The 17,824-nt window shown below is 36.3% G+C and overlaps 1 protein-coding gene across 3 annotated transcripts in view; it reads right to left on the reverse strand.

The window, feature by feature from the left end:
• Nucleotides 1–17,824, reverse strand: part of Dmd (dystrophin) — a 1,637,847-nt gene that overhangs the window by 366,299 nt on the left and 1,253,724 nt on the right. For all 3 annotated transcript variants that reach the window (XM_035449892.1, XM_035449894.1, XM_035449893.1), the window contains one exon: nt 16,606–16,762. In XM_035449892.1, coding sequence (XP_035305783.1) covers nt 16,606–16,762 — 157 coding nt within the window. The remainder of the gene's footprint in view (nt 1–16,605; nt 16,763–17,824) is intronic.

The raw sequence follows: 17,824 nt of genomic DNA on the forward strand, positions 1-17,824 counted from the left end.
TTCCCTAAAGCCAAAAAAGAGATAAGATAGGACAACAAGCGAGAAAAGATAACAAGAAGGAGGAGGAGATGCTCTTTTAAGGAAAAGAGTGACTTAAATATGAAAGACTAAAGCTGGTAATAAGCTAAATATGTATCTTAATACACAGAGTGTTTTCAAGATGTTCAACTTTTAGTGTTGTTTCTGTATGTTATTTTGTTGTTTGTTTTTGAGACAGAGTTTCATTATGTATCACAGGCTGATTTTGAATATTTGATCCTCCTGTCTCAGACTTTTGGGTTTCTGAATGGTGGGCCAAGAGTACCTGCATGTACCAAGATGTTGCACAAGCTAGTAAAATTAAAAACAAGACAATATCATAAAATTTAGACAGACCCTGGAAAACCAGGATAGTTGGTCACACAAACAGAAATGAATACAGTATAAATCTTTAGGCACAATATATATCTGGACAGAACAAAAGAGATTATTGTTGTAATGATGTCTATAAAATAAGGGTATAGATTAAAGGTCTCAACAAAAAGAAAAAAAAAGCCATCCAAAACATTATGTGATAGTACAATTCCACTGTTAATAGGAGAGAAAAAATAATTCAAGGCTAATGGTCACCCATTATGAGGGACCACACTGACTTGCCTCTTGAGTTGTTGCCAAGAACTCATTTACACCACAGCTGCATAATATCATTTCTTAAATATGAATCACTGAGGATTAAAATGAATTGAAAGGCAAGACAAAGGAATTTCTGTCATGACAAAGAAGCAAGCACTGCTATTTTCACACCATTTCTTAAAATTAAAGAAAGTGCATAGAACACAGATTGTTTGTATATTCACAATTCAAGAAGACAAAGACTAAATAGGTAAAAAGAACTTGTTGCTTCGAGAAAATTAGAGGTAAAAAATATAATGCTTTATGTTCTGTAGACAAACTATGAGTTGCAATGTTTTTTAAACATTGTTACATGACTACTCTTTCATTTATTCATGTAATAAAAGTTGAGCACCAATTGTTGGTTTGTACCATTGTTCTATGGTGGATACCCATTGCTGCCTTGTATCAGTGAATTAAAGAGAAATAGGTTCATGCACTTAAAAATTTAAAAAGAGTCTATTTTACAATGATGCAAAATTGAAACTTCAATATCTACCTGACAAAGTAAACATCAATGAGTATAAAGGGCCAGATAAATCATGCTAAAGTAAGAGTGGGTAGCTTTAATACCTCATATATATATTTCACATAAACTAAAAAGCAACAGAGAAAATTACATCTAATTTATACTGAGATCAAATGAACTTTAGAACATAGTCAAATATATTCTATCCAACAGATAAAGAATATACATTGTTCTTTAAAGTTCATAAAACTGTCTCTAAAATAAAGCTATTTTTTTGGTTAAAATGAAACTTTTAATAAAATATAATAATTGAAATAATTTCTTGTATTTTACCAGATCATAGTGGAATAAAACATACTCAACAGCAAGAAATGTACAAAAACCACATAAACACTTGGCAAATTAAAAATGCTTTAGTTACTGTTTACTGAAGGAAAAAAATAAAGGATAAAATTCAAAATTTCCTATAATCACATGGATGTAAAAGCACAACTTCCAGCTAAGTAGTTCCAGAAGGAAAGTTTCAAGAGTGATTGCATTAAAGAAGAATCATGTATTAAAAATAAATAACTGAATGGTGCTCCTTGAGTTTTTAGAAGAAAACAACAAAAAATAAGATAAATATAACTCACTAGATAACAAATTAATTCAATAAGACAAAAAAACTTAATAAAGAGGTCAATAACAATGAGTTTAAAGCAGAAATGAAGTGTCCTAGCAAATAAAAGGCCAAGTCTACGAAACTTTTAAAGAAGATAGAAATTACCAATTTTCCCCTTTAGCTTCCTAGTTTTGCCAAATAAATATGTACTAAGAATGTTCCTACAATGTTATGACAATGTTAAATTCTGAACTGTAAACTTTTCTTTTGGAGGTTGTTATCTGATTGACAGTGCTTATATATTACAAGTAATGAGTGACTGCCGGCTTATTCAACCATTTAAAAATATTTATTTTGTACATGCTCCATATAATGTACAGAAAATATCAGGAGTTAATTTTTTCCTTGGGTAATCAATAGTTTATTGAAGTTAGCATAATTAAGACATCCTTTTATATAATAAATGCTTCATCAATGCAAATTAAGGTACAGATAAGCAAATGTTTCCCTAACGCCATGTTAGATATTCTGAATGTAAATGTCACCAATCTTTTGCTAGAATAAAAAGACTGCTCAAGCTTTTATGCATGTGTTTCAGCTGTTTTGCAATATCATTGTCGCTAAATTTTGTCTACGTTTCTATTGAAGTCTCAATGTCTTATTTGGGTTTTCAGAAAGCAATCTGATGTACTGACTGTGTATCTTCTTCCACCTTACAATGTAGTATAGTTCTAAGTAGCAGGGGCTCCAGAGTTCAAGTCTGTCTGGGGCCAGAACTAACCATAGCTACCTAGGTCATTAAATCTCCTAGAGACTTCCTATCCTAATTAATGAGGTGGCAAGTTGGCTAGCTACATTTTCAAGTTCTCAAATTCTTATATTTAACATGAACAGACTGATGAAGTTATAGATATGATTTGGCACATCCTCAATAAATATTGCTAAATGAAAAAGAGACCACCAAGTCATAAAAATCAGAGAATGGTGTGTGTGTGTGTGTGTGTGTGTGTGTGTGTGTGTGTGTGTGTGTGCGCGCGCGCGCACGCGCATACATGCACACTTCATTTAGACAGAAAATTTAAAGGCCTGTAGGCAAAAGCCTCATCTTGTGAATCATTAGAGAAATACAAATAATGTTGTGAATTGGGGAAAAGACAGATCTTATTCTTAACTTGCTCATATGTTCCAGATCCAACGTTCTCTGTAATTTTGAGGAACTGACTGTAATTTCCTAAAGAGGTGGCCATATTAAACATTGCGTTCTTCGATTTCTTTCCATATTTTCTTCCTCCCTTCATTCCTACTCTTCATTTCTAAAAGTGTTTTCAATGTAGTCATAGCTGGCCTACCATAAAATTTATGATAGTTCAAGGTCACAAAAATACAAAATTGATATGTACTCACTCATATATGAATTTTAGATCTAGAGCAAAGAAGTAGCAGCCTACAATCCACCATGCCAAAGAAGCTAGGAGACAAGAAGGACCCTAAGAGAGACAAGCATGGTCGCCGGGAGAAGGGGAATGGGACAAGATCTCCTGAGCAAATGGGGAGCATGGGGGGAGGGGAGAGAGAGTTCAAAGAAAGATAAGGGGATAAGATAAACACTGAGCTGAACACTGGAATCCAGTTGCAGAGAGGGAGGAGTGATGAGCAAACCCACAGAAACAGCTGACCTGAACAAGGGAGAGCTCTTGGCCCCCAGACTGATAGCTGAGAAACCAGCATGGGACTGATCCAGACCCCCTAAATGAGCAGGTTGGTTTGGAGGTCTGGGCAATCTGTGGGGCCACTGGTAGTGGATTGTATTTGCACCTAGTACACAAATGAACTTTGGGAGCCCTCTCCACATAGAGGGATACTCTCTCAGCCTAGACACACTGGGGAGGGTCTAGGCCCTGCTCCAAATGATACCATTTGAAGATGAAGATCCCCCATGGAAGGCCTCACACTCACTGGGGAGAACAAAGGGGTTGGGATAGGGGACTGATGGGGGTCAGGAGAGGAGGGGAGGGAGAGGGAACTGAGATTGACATGTAAAAGAAGCTTGTTTCTAATTTAAATTAAAAATTTGTTAGTTCTCTTTCTTCTTGCTCCTGAGTGCTGTGATTAAATGTATGTGCTTCAATTGCTGGCAAACTTAGTGTTTTCTTAAAGGAGATGTTTATCTTCAAACATTCTAAGGACTTTTTGTTTGAATCAATGTTTAGGGGTGTTTCCTCTGCTTTATAGCATTAGGTGTCAGATTGACCATTATCATTTGGAGTGGTTTGATGGTAGTTGTACACATTGAGCAAATGCTGTAGCTGTGGTAGTTTGAATGAGATGCCTCCCATGAACCTTGGGGATTGGAATACATGGTCTCAGGCTGTTGGCTGCTTGGGAGATTTGGGGAGTGGGGTTTTGCTGGAGGAGTGAGTCATGGGGGTGGTAGCAGTGGTGGTGGTGGTAGTGGTGATGGTGATGGCTCTTTGAGGTTTCAAAAGACTTATGCTATTGAGAGGTAGTTCTCTCTCTCTTCTTGTTTGTAGTTTAAGATGCCAGTTCTCAGCTGTAGAGGTCTTGACTGTAATGGTGGCCACACCCCTTTGGGCATGTGCTGCTTCTGTCTCCTACTTCTACTCTGCCATCAAGGGCTCTAACCTTCTGGAAATGTTAGTCCAAACCAAATTCTTTTTTCTATAAGTTGCCCTGGTCACAGCATTTTATCACAGTAATAGAAAAGTAATTAATATTAATGGTTATAGAACAGACATATGCATTGTATTAAGATAGTAGTATCTGTAATTTGATCAACATTTAATAGTTTTGGCATCCTATATTATTGCTCCAGTTCTCATACTATTATTTTTTATTTTTACCATGTTGGCATGCCTCCTGATTGTGTGTTTAAGAGTGGCTGAATACATTCTGCCACCATCACAAGCTTCCTCACTTAAACGGTGTCTCAAACACATAGGAAATAGTTTACCAAATGGTGCCTTATGGATGATCAATTCTCATGTGATTCAAAACCAAGACTTTAGAAAATGGAAAGGGTCCAGAAATGTGGCACATGATAAAATGAAACCATGGGTCTAAACAAGTTTTATACATGTTCATAAAATAACCAGGATCATGTGGTGGACTTTGGGGAGCCACCGTTAAGGGCCCTACCCTGCCTGGGAAGTGGAGGGTGGATGGGGTGGAGGCAAATAGGGGGTTGGGGGAGGGGAGGGATTGACATGTGAAGAAATCTTGTTCCTAATTTGGACTAATAAAAAAATTTAAAAAATAAAGACAAAGGAAAAAGAACAAAACTAGGAAGACTGAATCTTCCTTTAATGCTCACCTGAGCCAACTAACATTTAAAAAGTTATGAAAACAGGCTTGTGGGCTCTAAAAGGTCATTGTAATATTTCTTAACTATGCTAAGAATGCTTAACATGAGTTCTACCCTTTAAGAAAAAATTTAAGAGCAAGCAGTATTATTGTTAAATGTAGAAATGGTTTTGTATAATAGATACCAATCTACTCATCATTTGTAACTTTAAATTTTACCCAATGAGTATCAGTTTCCCTAACATCTGTCAAATATGTTCAGCTCTCTGACTCTGTCAGTATGGCTATGCAGTCAAATTTAAATAAATTGAAGAGCTGCATCTTAGCTTTACTCTGCTACTGAATAAAATTGAAGATAAGTAAGACATCTACCTCTATGTCTGAAGCTGTTGTTTCAGACAGTCAATAACATGAATAATTGAATTCATTTAGAGACATGTCTCAATAATTTTGAAGTGAAATTGAAAGTAAATAGAAATATTTCAAAATATGTCAAATTTAAGATGTTGCTTATAATATTTCTGAGTATTTAGTGGGAAATGTTTTCTTTTCCTCACTAATTCCTTGCTCAGATTTCTTTCATGGGAGCCTTTTAAAACAAAACTTGTGTTCTCTGAAATCAAGAGCATGGAATAGAATAAGACTGGACTCCTCACAGGTCTTTGATACTACTGAGGAATGGATTATTGCCCACACAGCATCTTGAACAGCTGTTTGACTTCAATCTTAAGTCTGGGCTGTTTCCAAAAACCACTGGGGAAGTTACTTCCCACTGACAACAGACTTGTTAAGTTCTGAGCTGACCTTGAGAAATCACTGGGGAAAATCCAATCTGTTCCTTTAGCCATTTAGACAACTCAGTTTTAAGTCATTGAGCCTAAACTCTGGATTCTGGTATTGATAGTAAATAAATGGATTATTAGAAAATCACATTACAAATTAGTCTACATCCATTCTTGTGATTCAACCAAAATCTGAGACTGTCAAATGTAAGAAGAGAATAAATTTTGAGTCATACTATTTGTCCTGTCTCTTAACAGAAGATGGAGATGGAACCCCAGATTTGCTTCAACCATATACCGTCAAACATGCCAATTTCCTAGTTTTTGTCACCTACAAAATTGGTATTGCCTGTCTGCTATTTGTTCAAGATATAGGGTTCTAAGTCTGCCTTGACTGTTGTGCCCACTCTGCATGTCCCATCTAACATATATTTTATCAGGTTACCCATTAGAATATATCCTAGATGAAATAACATTTAACCATATCTATCATTTCTCTTCTAGCCCAAGTCATCATCATGTTTTTTCTAGATAACTTTATCACACCCTTTCTCCTGTTAGTTATCCACAAGGCAGCTGAACAACATCAAAACAGACAGATCAGTTCCTGTGATACCACTAGAGATCTTTCCAGTGACTGATGCCTTACTCTACATTGAATAAAATCCTCCCTCAAACTCTTATCTGCAAAACTACTTGTCATATGGCTCTGTCTCACTGTAAAACCACTATAGCTTAATTTTCCTTTTCTACAATAAAAGACTGTGCATCTCACTTTACCATTAATATTCCAAAACTCTTCTTCCAGGTTGGCTTCTGAACCTGCTGCTCATTTTGTTCAAAATTATCACCCCATCTCCAATTTCTGCTCACTAACTCAGATATTTATTATAAAACATGACATCCTCCTTTTTCTCTATTCCTAGTTGATTTCTACTTTGTAGTATTTACTAATACTTGATACTATCTTATATATTAATTTATTGGATTACTGTGGATGTGCATGGGGGCAGGGACTCATGATTCACTTTTGTATCCCTGACCTCCAAAGTAGACAAGGCACTCAATAAGGAGAAGCTTAAAGAATCATTAACTTCTTACACAGTTAGTTATGATGATAAGATTTTTCTACAAGTTTTTGGAGGATAAATGAACACAGAAAAAGATTGGAGGTTCATTTGTAATTAAATGATCTGTGTAAAAGTGCTTTGTAAAGACAAAATGCTATATAAATATTATGCTTAAGAGAATTCGTCAAGATATCAAAATAATTTGACAAAGTAGGAAAAAGACTTGGGTGGTGAAATCAATTTGTAAATTGTTCACATTTCATCTCCGTATAGTCATTAAAGAAAAGCAGCAGTTCCTAGATGGCTGCATTCTTACATTCTGATGATATAGCTACTTTGAAGATGATTTCCTCAAATGCCTAGAAATGCAATTCTAAAAATAAATGTGAAGTTTCTACTATTCAGCATCTCCATGTATGAATGCATAGAATATCACATTTATACAAAGCTTCTTCTAGTAATAATAAAGAATAGATAAAAAGATATTTAACTACTGCAACGTAGCTACCAAGACATCTTAGAGCAAACATAACTAAAAACCTAAATTTTCAGGAGAATGAAAACATTTAGAATTCCAAGAGGACAGATTATTAAATGCTGGAATGAACATTCCAAAAAACATTTTCTATTCCTGTAGAAAGAAACCACAGAGAACTCATCCAGCTAATACATACACTAAAATGAAGCTGAACTAAGTAGGCCAGCATTGATAATAGAATTAACCTAAATAAATGTAAAGTCTACAACGTGATTTGGGGATAACTTTATTGAATTTGTAATCTTCTGTCTCACTTTGTGGTGACATCTGAATAAATCTAACATGTATAATATATGACCTGATAAATGAACAAGTAAACTACTATATTCAAGACTTTTCATTTGTCAACAGGATCCTGGCAATAATGACTTTCTGTGCACTGTTTTAATAATGTATGTATTGATTACTTCCATCTAAATTGTAACCAGAAAAATCTAGGAAGATTTGAAGATGCCCTTAATGGTCTCTAGGGAAGGGCTTATACAGATTTTTAAATTGAAAGATGAAAGCCTAACAGCAAACAATTTCATTAGTAAAAGTGCAAACAAAAAGTTATTACCTACAGTGTTCTTATAATCAAGATCTAATCTCCATTTGGATATGGGATACAAAGACAGGAATTAAATAAGCTCCTGGTTTATTGCAGCTCTCTGAATATTCCCCATTTCCTTTAAGACTCTCTCTAGGTTAATCACAGAAGTAGACAAGTAATAAATATCACTTTAGTGGTTGCTCAAGTAAAACAAAGGAAGTTAGTTTTAAAAATATATCTGGACCAGAATAATATGAATTAATTGAAAACTCGTCACTCTAGTGAGGCGACTAATTAGTAACTGTAAAATGTCCAGGATAATATATTCCAAAGTTATAAAAAATCGTCAGTTTGTATTTGCTAAGGCACATTTGAGTTTTAATTATTTATAACACTCCACCACATATGGAGTATTATTTTATTAATCAGACTTCAGAGCCATTCATTTAGAGATGTTATGCTGCCCAGCTGGTTTGAGGAGCACAGATCTACTCCTATGGGTGAGAAAACTACTTTGAGAAGTGAAACAGTAGTTTCAACAACTTATGTAGTCTACCTTGGCAATTCATCTACTGTAAAGTCATAGACCTTTTTACCACAGCAACCAAGAATGATAGACCTTTTCACCACAGCAACCAAGAATGATGACATTATGAAATTGTATCATTAGTCTAAAGATATAAATTCACAAATTCTAAGCATTTTAGACAAAAATAACAATAAGATGAACTACACATTTGATCATAATTTCAACATTTGGTATTTTAATGGGATATGGACTTTATACAGGCTAGTGTTTTTAATCAATCTTACAAAAACTTGAGTCATTTGCAAGGAGGGAACCTCAATAGAAAAAAAAATGCTTCCACAAGACTGGCTTGTAGGCAAACTAATAACGCACAGTGCTACTCTTAAGTTGGTGGCCAGGGGTGATGCAAGGCAGGAGGCTGAGTAAACAAGGATGAGCAAGCCAGTAAGCATTATTCCTCCATAGCCTCTGCATCAGTTCCTCCTTCCAAGTTTCTGACCTGGCTTTCCTGGACTCTATGATGAAATAAAACCCATTCCTCTCCAATTTGCTTTTGATTATTGTATTTTATCCCAGCAATAAAAACCCTGACTAGGAGAGGTTTCCCAAGACAGGGTTGTATGCTCTTTCTGTATCTATTCAGTACAGTACTTGGAATTCTAGATAGAGCAAAAAGACAACTAAAGGAGATCAAGAGGATACATGCTTGAAAGGAAGAAGTCAAAATATTATTTGTAGATCATATGTTAGTATAAATATTTCTACCAGGGAAATCTTACGGCTGATAAATACCTTCAGTGAAGTGGCTGGATACAAAATTAACTTGAAAATATCAGTAGCCCTCCTGTATACAGATGATAAATGGGCAGAGAAAAAGAGCAAGGAAACAGCCCCTTTCTCAATAGCCACAAATAATATGAAATATGCTGGGATAACTCTAACCAAGCTAGTGAAAGACCTGTATGACAAGAACTTCACAATTTTTAAGCAAGAAATTGGAGAAGATATCAGAAGATGGAAACATCTCCCATGCTAACATAGCTAATATGGTCATCTTAGCAAAAGCAATCTACAGATTCAATGCAATCCCCATGAAAATCCCAATAGAATTCTTTACAGACCTTAAAAGAACAACACTCAGTTTTACATGGAAAAACAAGAAAACCTATATAGGTAAAACAATTCTTTCAATAAAAGAACTTCCAGAGGTATCATCATCCTTGTTTTCAGCTCTAATACTGAGCTATAGGAATAAAACCTCATGGTATTGGCCCAAAACAGGCAGGTAAATCATTGGAATTGAATCAAAGACCCAGAAGTAAATCGACACCACTATACTATGGACATCTGATTTTTGACAAAGAAGCCAAATTTATACAATAGAAAAAAAGAAAGCATCTTCAACAAATGGTGCTGGTCTAATTGTATGTCAACTTGTAGAAGAATGCAAATAGAGCCATATGTATCACCCTGAACAAAACTCAAAGACTGCAACATAAATCCAGATACACTGAACTGGATAGAAGAGAAAGTAGGAAATAGCCTTGAATGCATTGACATGAGAGGCAACTTCCTCAACAGGACACCAATAGCACAGACACTAAGATAGACAATGAATAAATGGGACCTCATGAAACTGCAAAGGTTCTGTAAAGCAAAGGATACAATCAATAGTACAAAAGAATATCCCACAGAATGGGAAAAGATATTCACCAATCCTATATCTGACAAAGGGGTAATTTACAAAATATATAAAGAACTTAAAAAACTAGACATCAAAACCCCCACATAATCCAATTAAAAATGGTATAGAGATGTAACAAGAAAATTTCCAAGATAATATCAAGTGACTGAAAAACACTTGAAGAAATATTCAACATCATTAGCTATCAGGGAAACACAAAAACGACTCTGAGATTCTATCACACCTGTCAGTACAGATAGGCCCCCCCAAAAAATGGTTGATAGCTCATGCTGGCCAGGGGGTGAAGCAAGAAGACCACTTCTTCACTGCTGGTAGAAGTGCAAACTTGTACAGCCACTCAGCCACTTTGGAAATCAATATGGCAGTTTCTCAGAAAATGGGGAATTGATCTATCTCAAGATCCAGCTATATCACTCTTGGGCATATATCAAAAGGATGTTCAAGCCCACCACAAGGACACTTGCTCAACTACATTCATAGCATATTTGTTTGCAATAGCCAGAACCTGGAAACAACTTAGATGTCCCTCAACAGAAGAGTATAAAAAGAAAATGTGGTACATTAACACAATGGAGTGTTACTAAGCTGTCAAAAACAATGACATAATGAAATGTGCAGGCAAATGGATGGAACTAGAAAATAGTCTTCCTGAGTGAGGTTTTCTACACTCAGAAAAATAACATTGCATGCATTCATGTATAACTGGATATTTGCTGCAATTCTCAGACCCAGAGAAGCTAGGTGACAAGGAAGGCTCAAAGGGGAATGCTTACATCTCACTGTGAAGGGGAAACAGAGATTTTGTAGGTGGACTGGGGTTGTGTGGGGATGGAAACATGAGAGATCAGAGTGATGTAGTAAGAGAGTACTGAAAGAGACAACAGGAAAGAGGGGCATTTCAGGGTGTGATAGAAACATATTCCAAGGGAAACTCCCAAGAATCTACAAGGAAGACTCCAGCTAAAACTCCAAGCAATAGGAGTTATGTAGCCTGAATTGGCCATCTCCTGTGACCAGAGAAGACTTTCAGTGGAGGGATTGGGACACAAACACAGGTCTGTGCTGCCTGTGGGAAGTGCTGAGATTGGCAACTAGCCAAGTTGATATCAGAGAGACTTCATCCAAGAACTGATGGAAACAGATGCAGAGACCCAGAGCCAAATATTAGGCAGAACACGGGGAATCCTGTTGAAAAGGGGAAACTATTGTAGGAGCTAGAGGATTCAAGAACACCACAAGAAAACCAACAGAATCAACTAATCTGGGCTCAGGGTCTCACAGAGAATCAACAGACAACCAAAGAACTTTCATGGGAATTACCTAGGTCCTACGCATATGTGTAACAGTTGTGTAGCTTGGTCTTTTGTGGGATTCTTAACAGTGTGAGCAGGGGGTTGTCTCTGATGCTTTTTGCTGAACTTTGGGACCCTTATCTTCATACTGGATTGTCTTGTCCAGCCTAAATACAAGGAGGTGTTTAGTCTTACTGCAACTTGACATGCCATGTTTTGTTAATATCCATGGGAAGCTGCCCTCTTGTGAATAGAAACTGAGTAGTTGTGGATGTGGGGAGCAGAGATGAGGCATTGGAGGGGACTGGAGGGACAGAAATGAGGGGAAACTCAGTTGGGTTCTGAAAGGAAGGAAGGAAGGAAGGAAGGAAGGAAGGAAGGAAGGAAGGAAGGAAGAGAAAGAAAGCAGGTCTCCATCAAAGGCAGTCATCAAGGAAATTAATAGTTTACCACAGATAGTAAAGAGATGACTTTAAAAAGAGACAATGAAAATACACAGGGAATAGATTTGTGATTACAAATGATCCACCTTGACACCCTACCTAGCAATCACATAAACAATTGAATCACTAAACTAATAATGAACCAGAGAAGTGAGTTTCTGAAAACATGGAAGGGAAACAAATGTGTATTAAGAGTAAAAATCAAAACCTATTGTTGACTATATTTTGATGGAGTTTCATACTGAATACATTTTCTTTTTTCCCTTCTGAGTTCTAATGCTCTGACAGAAAATCCTGCTTCAAAGGATCTTCCTTCATTCTTTTTATCCAGGCGGCAAGCACGTGTGTCACTGCTGAGTAAACCTTTGTAGTACAGCTCTGAAAGAGCTACTGCAGAGTAAAACTGGGTATAAAACTGAGCTTTCAACATCAAGGAGTGACATATTCCCTGAGAAAGGACAATTCTTTCTGATATCCACCACCATAAGGATACCAAGAGAATCTCAGGTGTGCATTGGGCCAACTCACAAGTAAAGATAGCTGACAAAGCAACTGAGCTAAAGCCCATAGGCATACATCTGAGTGATCAATAACTCAAGCATACTGTGAACTCTAGCATCCATGTCTTCTCAACACATATGACTTTCCTGATAATTTTATAATGGAGAGTGATAATTTACGTACAAGTTTTTGAGGAGTATTAGCTCAATTAGTAAGTTACCAGACCAAGTAGTCAGGGACAGGATATCAGAAGAATAGCAAATTGCAGGAAAGGGGGATCGTGACAATTCTGTTGACCAATTTCTCTGCTTTTTCACTTCTGAACAAAATAATAGGCACAATCTGTATTTATTTACTTCTAGTGTGCTTTTGCAATGATTCATTTTCTTTCACTGCTGGACCTATAATAACATTAGGCATTTTGTACTAATTCAGTCTCAATTTACTATATCATAAAATGAATTCTATTTAAAATGATTATGCTTCTTTGCACAAAAGGAGGGGGAAGATCATAAGAGCCAGAGGTAGTGGAGGACTCCAAGGAAGTAGAATCTTCCAGACACAACAGAACTGGTAGACATGAATTCTCAGAGATTGTGCCCTAAGACCTGGTTCAAACCAAACAAAATCCTACACTGAAAAGGGAAAGTAGACAAAAATCCCACGTTTATACAAGGAGATACTGGCTACTGACAGCTGCTGGGAAAAGGAAATCAGTTTTCTCCAATGGAGTGACACTGGGAATATCAAACAAGATCCAGGGCAGGCAATATTCTCTAGAGTAGACAACCAACACAAATAGACTCCATATTTTTTTTCTTGTGAACTTTTGTTTTGCTTTGGTATTCTTTGTCTTTTTTCTAGTTGGTTTTGATTATTGTGGAGTTTTTCTGAATTTTTTGAGATAGAGAGAAACATGAATTTGGGTTGGTAGGGTGGGTGAGGAGAATCTGAGCCAGTTTAGAGAAGGGGACAGAATATGATCAAAATATATTGGGTAAAAAACATCTTACAAAACATGGAATGTTCATTCTTCTCAATGAATGTATATAAATGGGACTGGCCAAGATTAGGACATTCAAAAATTTGGGAGTATTAAATTTCCACTTGCTACAAAAATTTACTAATCTGAATCACATAAAAACAAATAGCCAAAGAACAGACAGCTTTCTTAGCATGTCTTTCAAAGACCTCTGGGTTTGACCTGTCCCTGGTGTCTATCTGGCTTTTTGGAACCTGTTTCCCATGCTGAATTGCTTTGCCCAGTCTTGCTGCAGGGGAAGGACCTTGGTTCTGCCTCAATTTATGTGTTCTGCTTTGTTCAAGCCCATGGGAGACCTGCTCCTTTCTGAAAGGAGACTGAGGCCAAGTGGATTGGAGGAAGTGGGTAGATGGAAGTCTAAGGAAGGAACTGGAGGAGAAGAGAGAGAGAAAACTGTGGTTGGTATGTAAAATAATGAAAACAGTTAATAAAATAAAATTAAAGAAAAAAGACCTCTGAGTCTTCATATTTTCTTTCCTTTTTGTCAATTCCTATGTCCTTTTCTCTGGACAACATAAGTCCCCAGCCTTTCTTGACGATGCTACCTTTGGCTGAGTCTCCAGAGGGATATTTCTTTTAAAGACTGAACAGATAAAATGTTACCATTTTATCAAGATTTTGTCTTTTGAAAGTAATTTATTTTTGCTGGCTGTCCATTTCTGTTTGTGAACCATTTACTCCCATTTGAAAAAAAAGAAAACCACTTAGGCTATATGGTTTTTAAAATGTGAAATGATGTAAAAAAACTAAATTTCTGCCTTCCGCATTCAGAACCTGCTTGAGAAGACAGAAATCCCAAATATATATAATATATATATATATATATATATTATATATATATATATATATATATATTATTAGCTACTGGTAAAGGAGGCTAAGGAAGGAATGACTAATTATTCTGAACATTAGAGAGGTATTTATCTTGTTAATGTTATATAAATTGTAAAAAAAAATGATGAAGAGAGGGAGCTAATGAAGAAATTAGGGCTGATAATATTCTTTCCTAGAGACAGACTGCCTATCAAAAATCCCTGTACCAGACATGAGAAGCCCTCTTTGAGCTGTAGGTCCATGTTCCCGTTTGAGTTACTATTGTGATAAAACATCATGATCAAAAAGCAAGTAGGGGAGGAAAATGTTTATTTGGTTTAAACTTCCATACCATGGTCACTGAAGAAAGTCAGGACATGAACTCAAGAAGGGATAAAACCTCGAGGCAAGAGCTGATGGGGCATGAAGAAGTGCTGCTTATTGGCTTGCTCCCCTTGGCTGGTCCAGCTTGCTTTCTTCTAGAATCCATATCCACCTGCACAGGGGTGGTCCCACCTTTTGCGACTAGGCTTGCCTACAACTTAACCTTATGAAAGCAGTTTCTCAAATGAGGATCCCTATTCTCCAGTGACTCTAGCTTATGTCAAGTTGACATAAAACTAGCCAGCATAGTCAGGGTTGTCTAAGAGATCCCCAAGATACACAAGCTATTGCTATTGTCCTTGGTTGTTGCTCCCTGAGGATTTGGAAGGTAAGTCCCTGTTGCTACGGATGCCATGCACTTCAGAAACAGGGCCCAGAGCCCTGTGAGCTAGAATTGTTCCCCAAAGAATAGACAAATAGTCTTCTACAAAGGGAAACAACCAATATTCCTATCCATCTATAACACCCATGAACCATAACGACCAGAATGGGTCTATAAATCTTAAGGATAGTGGCCTGCCTGCCCCGGCAGTAACTTAAAGTTCTCCAATTGGAATTCAGACCTGCTCAAGAAGAGGGAACCATACTTGGTACTAGAAACTTAGCCCAACTACCTAGGGCTAGTGAAGTCATGGGCTGTGGAAGAGAAACTGCAACCACCACTTTACTAAACCACCATAACCCCTAATCACAATCTAAACATTTATCTTTAGATTTACAGACAAGTATAGTTCTCACCTCTAAACAAAAAAATCTTTTAGCAACAGACTGAGACAACAGAAAACAGCAACAAATCCAAATACAGAGTTGTTGGGTCCTCAAATGGCTACATCTACAAAGCAACTCCTATACTTAACGTTCAATAAGCACTAGAGAAATTGTGGTGGAAAATTGTAAGAGCAAGAGGATCAGGGAATGTGCAGTGAGATTGTATCAAGTAGCAACATTGGAAACTACACCTGTAAAGTCTCATTAATATGACTGCCTAAATATGAGCTAAATAAGAACAATGATAGACATACCAAAAGGAATAGGAGGAAGCCCACAGGCTTTAACCCCACACAAAGAACTACAGGAAACCAAAAAATGATAAGAATGGAGAAACAGACTTCTCCAGAGAGAAACACACCAATTGATTATCCAATACCATATGATCAGCTCTGAATACATATACAAGCAACATTATACACACTGAGCAGATTATATATAGGAAGAAATACATATGAAAGAATGCAGTAACAAGTAATGAAAAAGACCATAAATTTAAGAGAGAAAAAGAAAAGGTGTGTGTGAAGGTTTGGAGGGAGGAAATGTAAGGAAGAAGTTATGTAACTATTATACCAATATACCAAAATTAACTAACTGCATTATACGGATCTCATTTCGATTTTTAAAATAAAACAGAAATTTAAAACATGTGTTATATGTGAATAAAATGGAATATTTATGGATAGTTGATATGATGCAATTACTGCTGTTTTACAGTATTATAGTACTACTGTATTTATGTATAAAAAATGAATTCTTCTTTTTGGGGGGTATTGCCTAAAATACTTAGAAATAAATGGAATATGACTGAGATTTGCTTCAAAATGACAAGGGAATAAATAGAGGCATCGAAGAAATAAGACTGTCCCCTGAATTGAGGATTGTTGATATACTGAAAAGCACAAGACTGTTATTTTAATGTTCTGTCTACTTTTATGAATATTCAACATTTTCCATGCTAAGAAGAATTTTAAAATAGAGAAAAAGGATATTACTAATACAGATATTTTTGACATTTAAAACATAACTGGCATCGGTTATTTATAATTAATAAGATGAAATGACCAAAATATTCATCTCCCATTTAATTTTTAATTAAAAACAATTCAAGATAGTCATTTAATGCTTACTATGCACAAATCATTAGTTTCTAAAACATCATACCCTGTGTACATCATTCTGTTTCTGAACTGCAGGGACATCACCACCAATAGGTGCCTGGCGGTTCAATTCATCATCTTTCAGCTGTAGCCACACAAGAAGTTCCTGAAGAGAAAGATGCAGACGCTTCCACTGGTCAGAACTTGCTTCCAAATGAGACCTAAAAATTAACAGGATCATACTGTGTCAGAATATCTAGAAGTGTATTTGAGGAGTCTGTTAATTCCATTGCATTGGTTTGATATTGCTATAATTCACACCTATTGTGAGTTATATACCACAGCTGTCAATAAAAAATCTAGCTACCTGATTTTGTGAGTCAGGAAAAAAGGAGGGAGTGTTCTAATGACAATTTTGTGGCAAGGCCGCATTCTACCATATGTTTCTTTCCAGACGCAGAATTCTGAGAATTTTGGCATAGCCTTCATGCTGGAATCAAATGTTTTCCTATCCTTTTTCAGCAGATGATTTTTAATGTTTCTGGTAGAAAAAAACAACTTAGACCCAGTGACTAATAAAACCCCTTAGTTTTCATGTGACTCATACTGGAATTCTTTCTGCTTTGAGAAATGGAAAGGTCTCTCCTCACATTTTGACTTTTCCATTTCTACCTCCATGGACAGCCTTTTCCTTTGACTCCTTCCGTCTGGTATCTGTTCCTTTCTGATCTGCTTCCCATATGCTTCTCTTGGCCCGATACCTTTTATTCCTCTGCACCTAGGACTGGTTTTTCACCAAGTTCCAAAGTTTTTTCTCATTGGTTCCCTTGTGTAAAATGTACAGAGACAAAAACTCACATGAAAGAGAAAGCTTCTCCCAAACATAAATAATTTAAGTAGGAGACTGGGTGCTTTGCCATCAGCTGTATTTAGAACATGTTAATCCTTAGAAATCATGTAGGGATATACAAATGAATGATCTGTGCTATAAAATGCACATTTCACTTGAGGAAGAGAAACTAAATTAATAAAATAAATCATCATCCAGAAAACAAAGGGGATAGTTACAGTGCTTTATCCTCAGGTCAATCTGCAACCATGCTGAATCATTTACATTTGATCAGCAAGCACTAATTAATCCATAAAAACTAATGCTGCCTATAACATATATACACTAAAGTCTCCAGGGCTGCCAAGAAATTTAATATGACCTATCCAGATAGAAGAACATGTCCCTTGTCTGCTCAGTAACTTAGCCTGACATTTCCACCATTTAACTCTCT

The sequence above is a fragment of the Cricetulus griseus genome, chromosome X (assembly GCF_003668045.3).
Source record: "Cricetulus griseus strain 17A/GY chromosome X, alternate assembly CriGri-PICRH-1.0, whole genome shotgun sequence".
In the NCBI taxonomy this organism is placed as follows: Eukaryota; Metazoa; Chordata; class Mammalia; order Rodentia; family Cricetidae; genus Cricetulus; species Cricetulus griseus.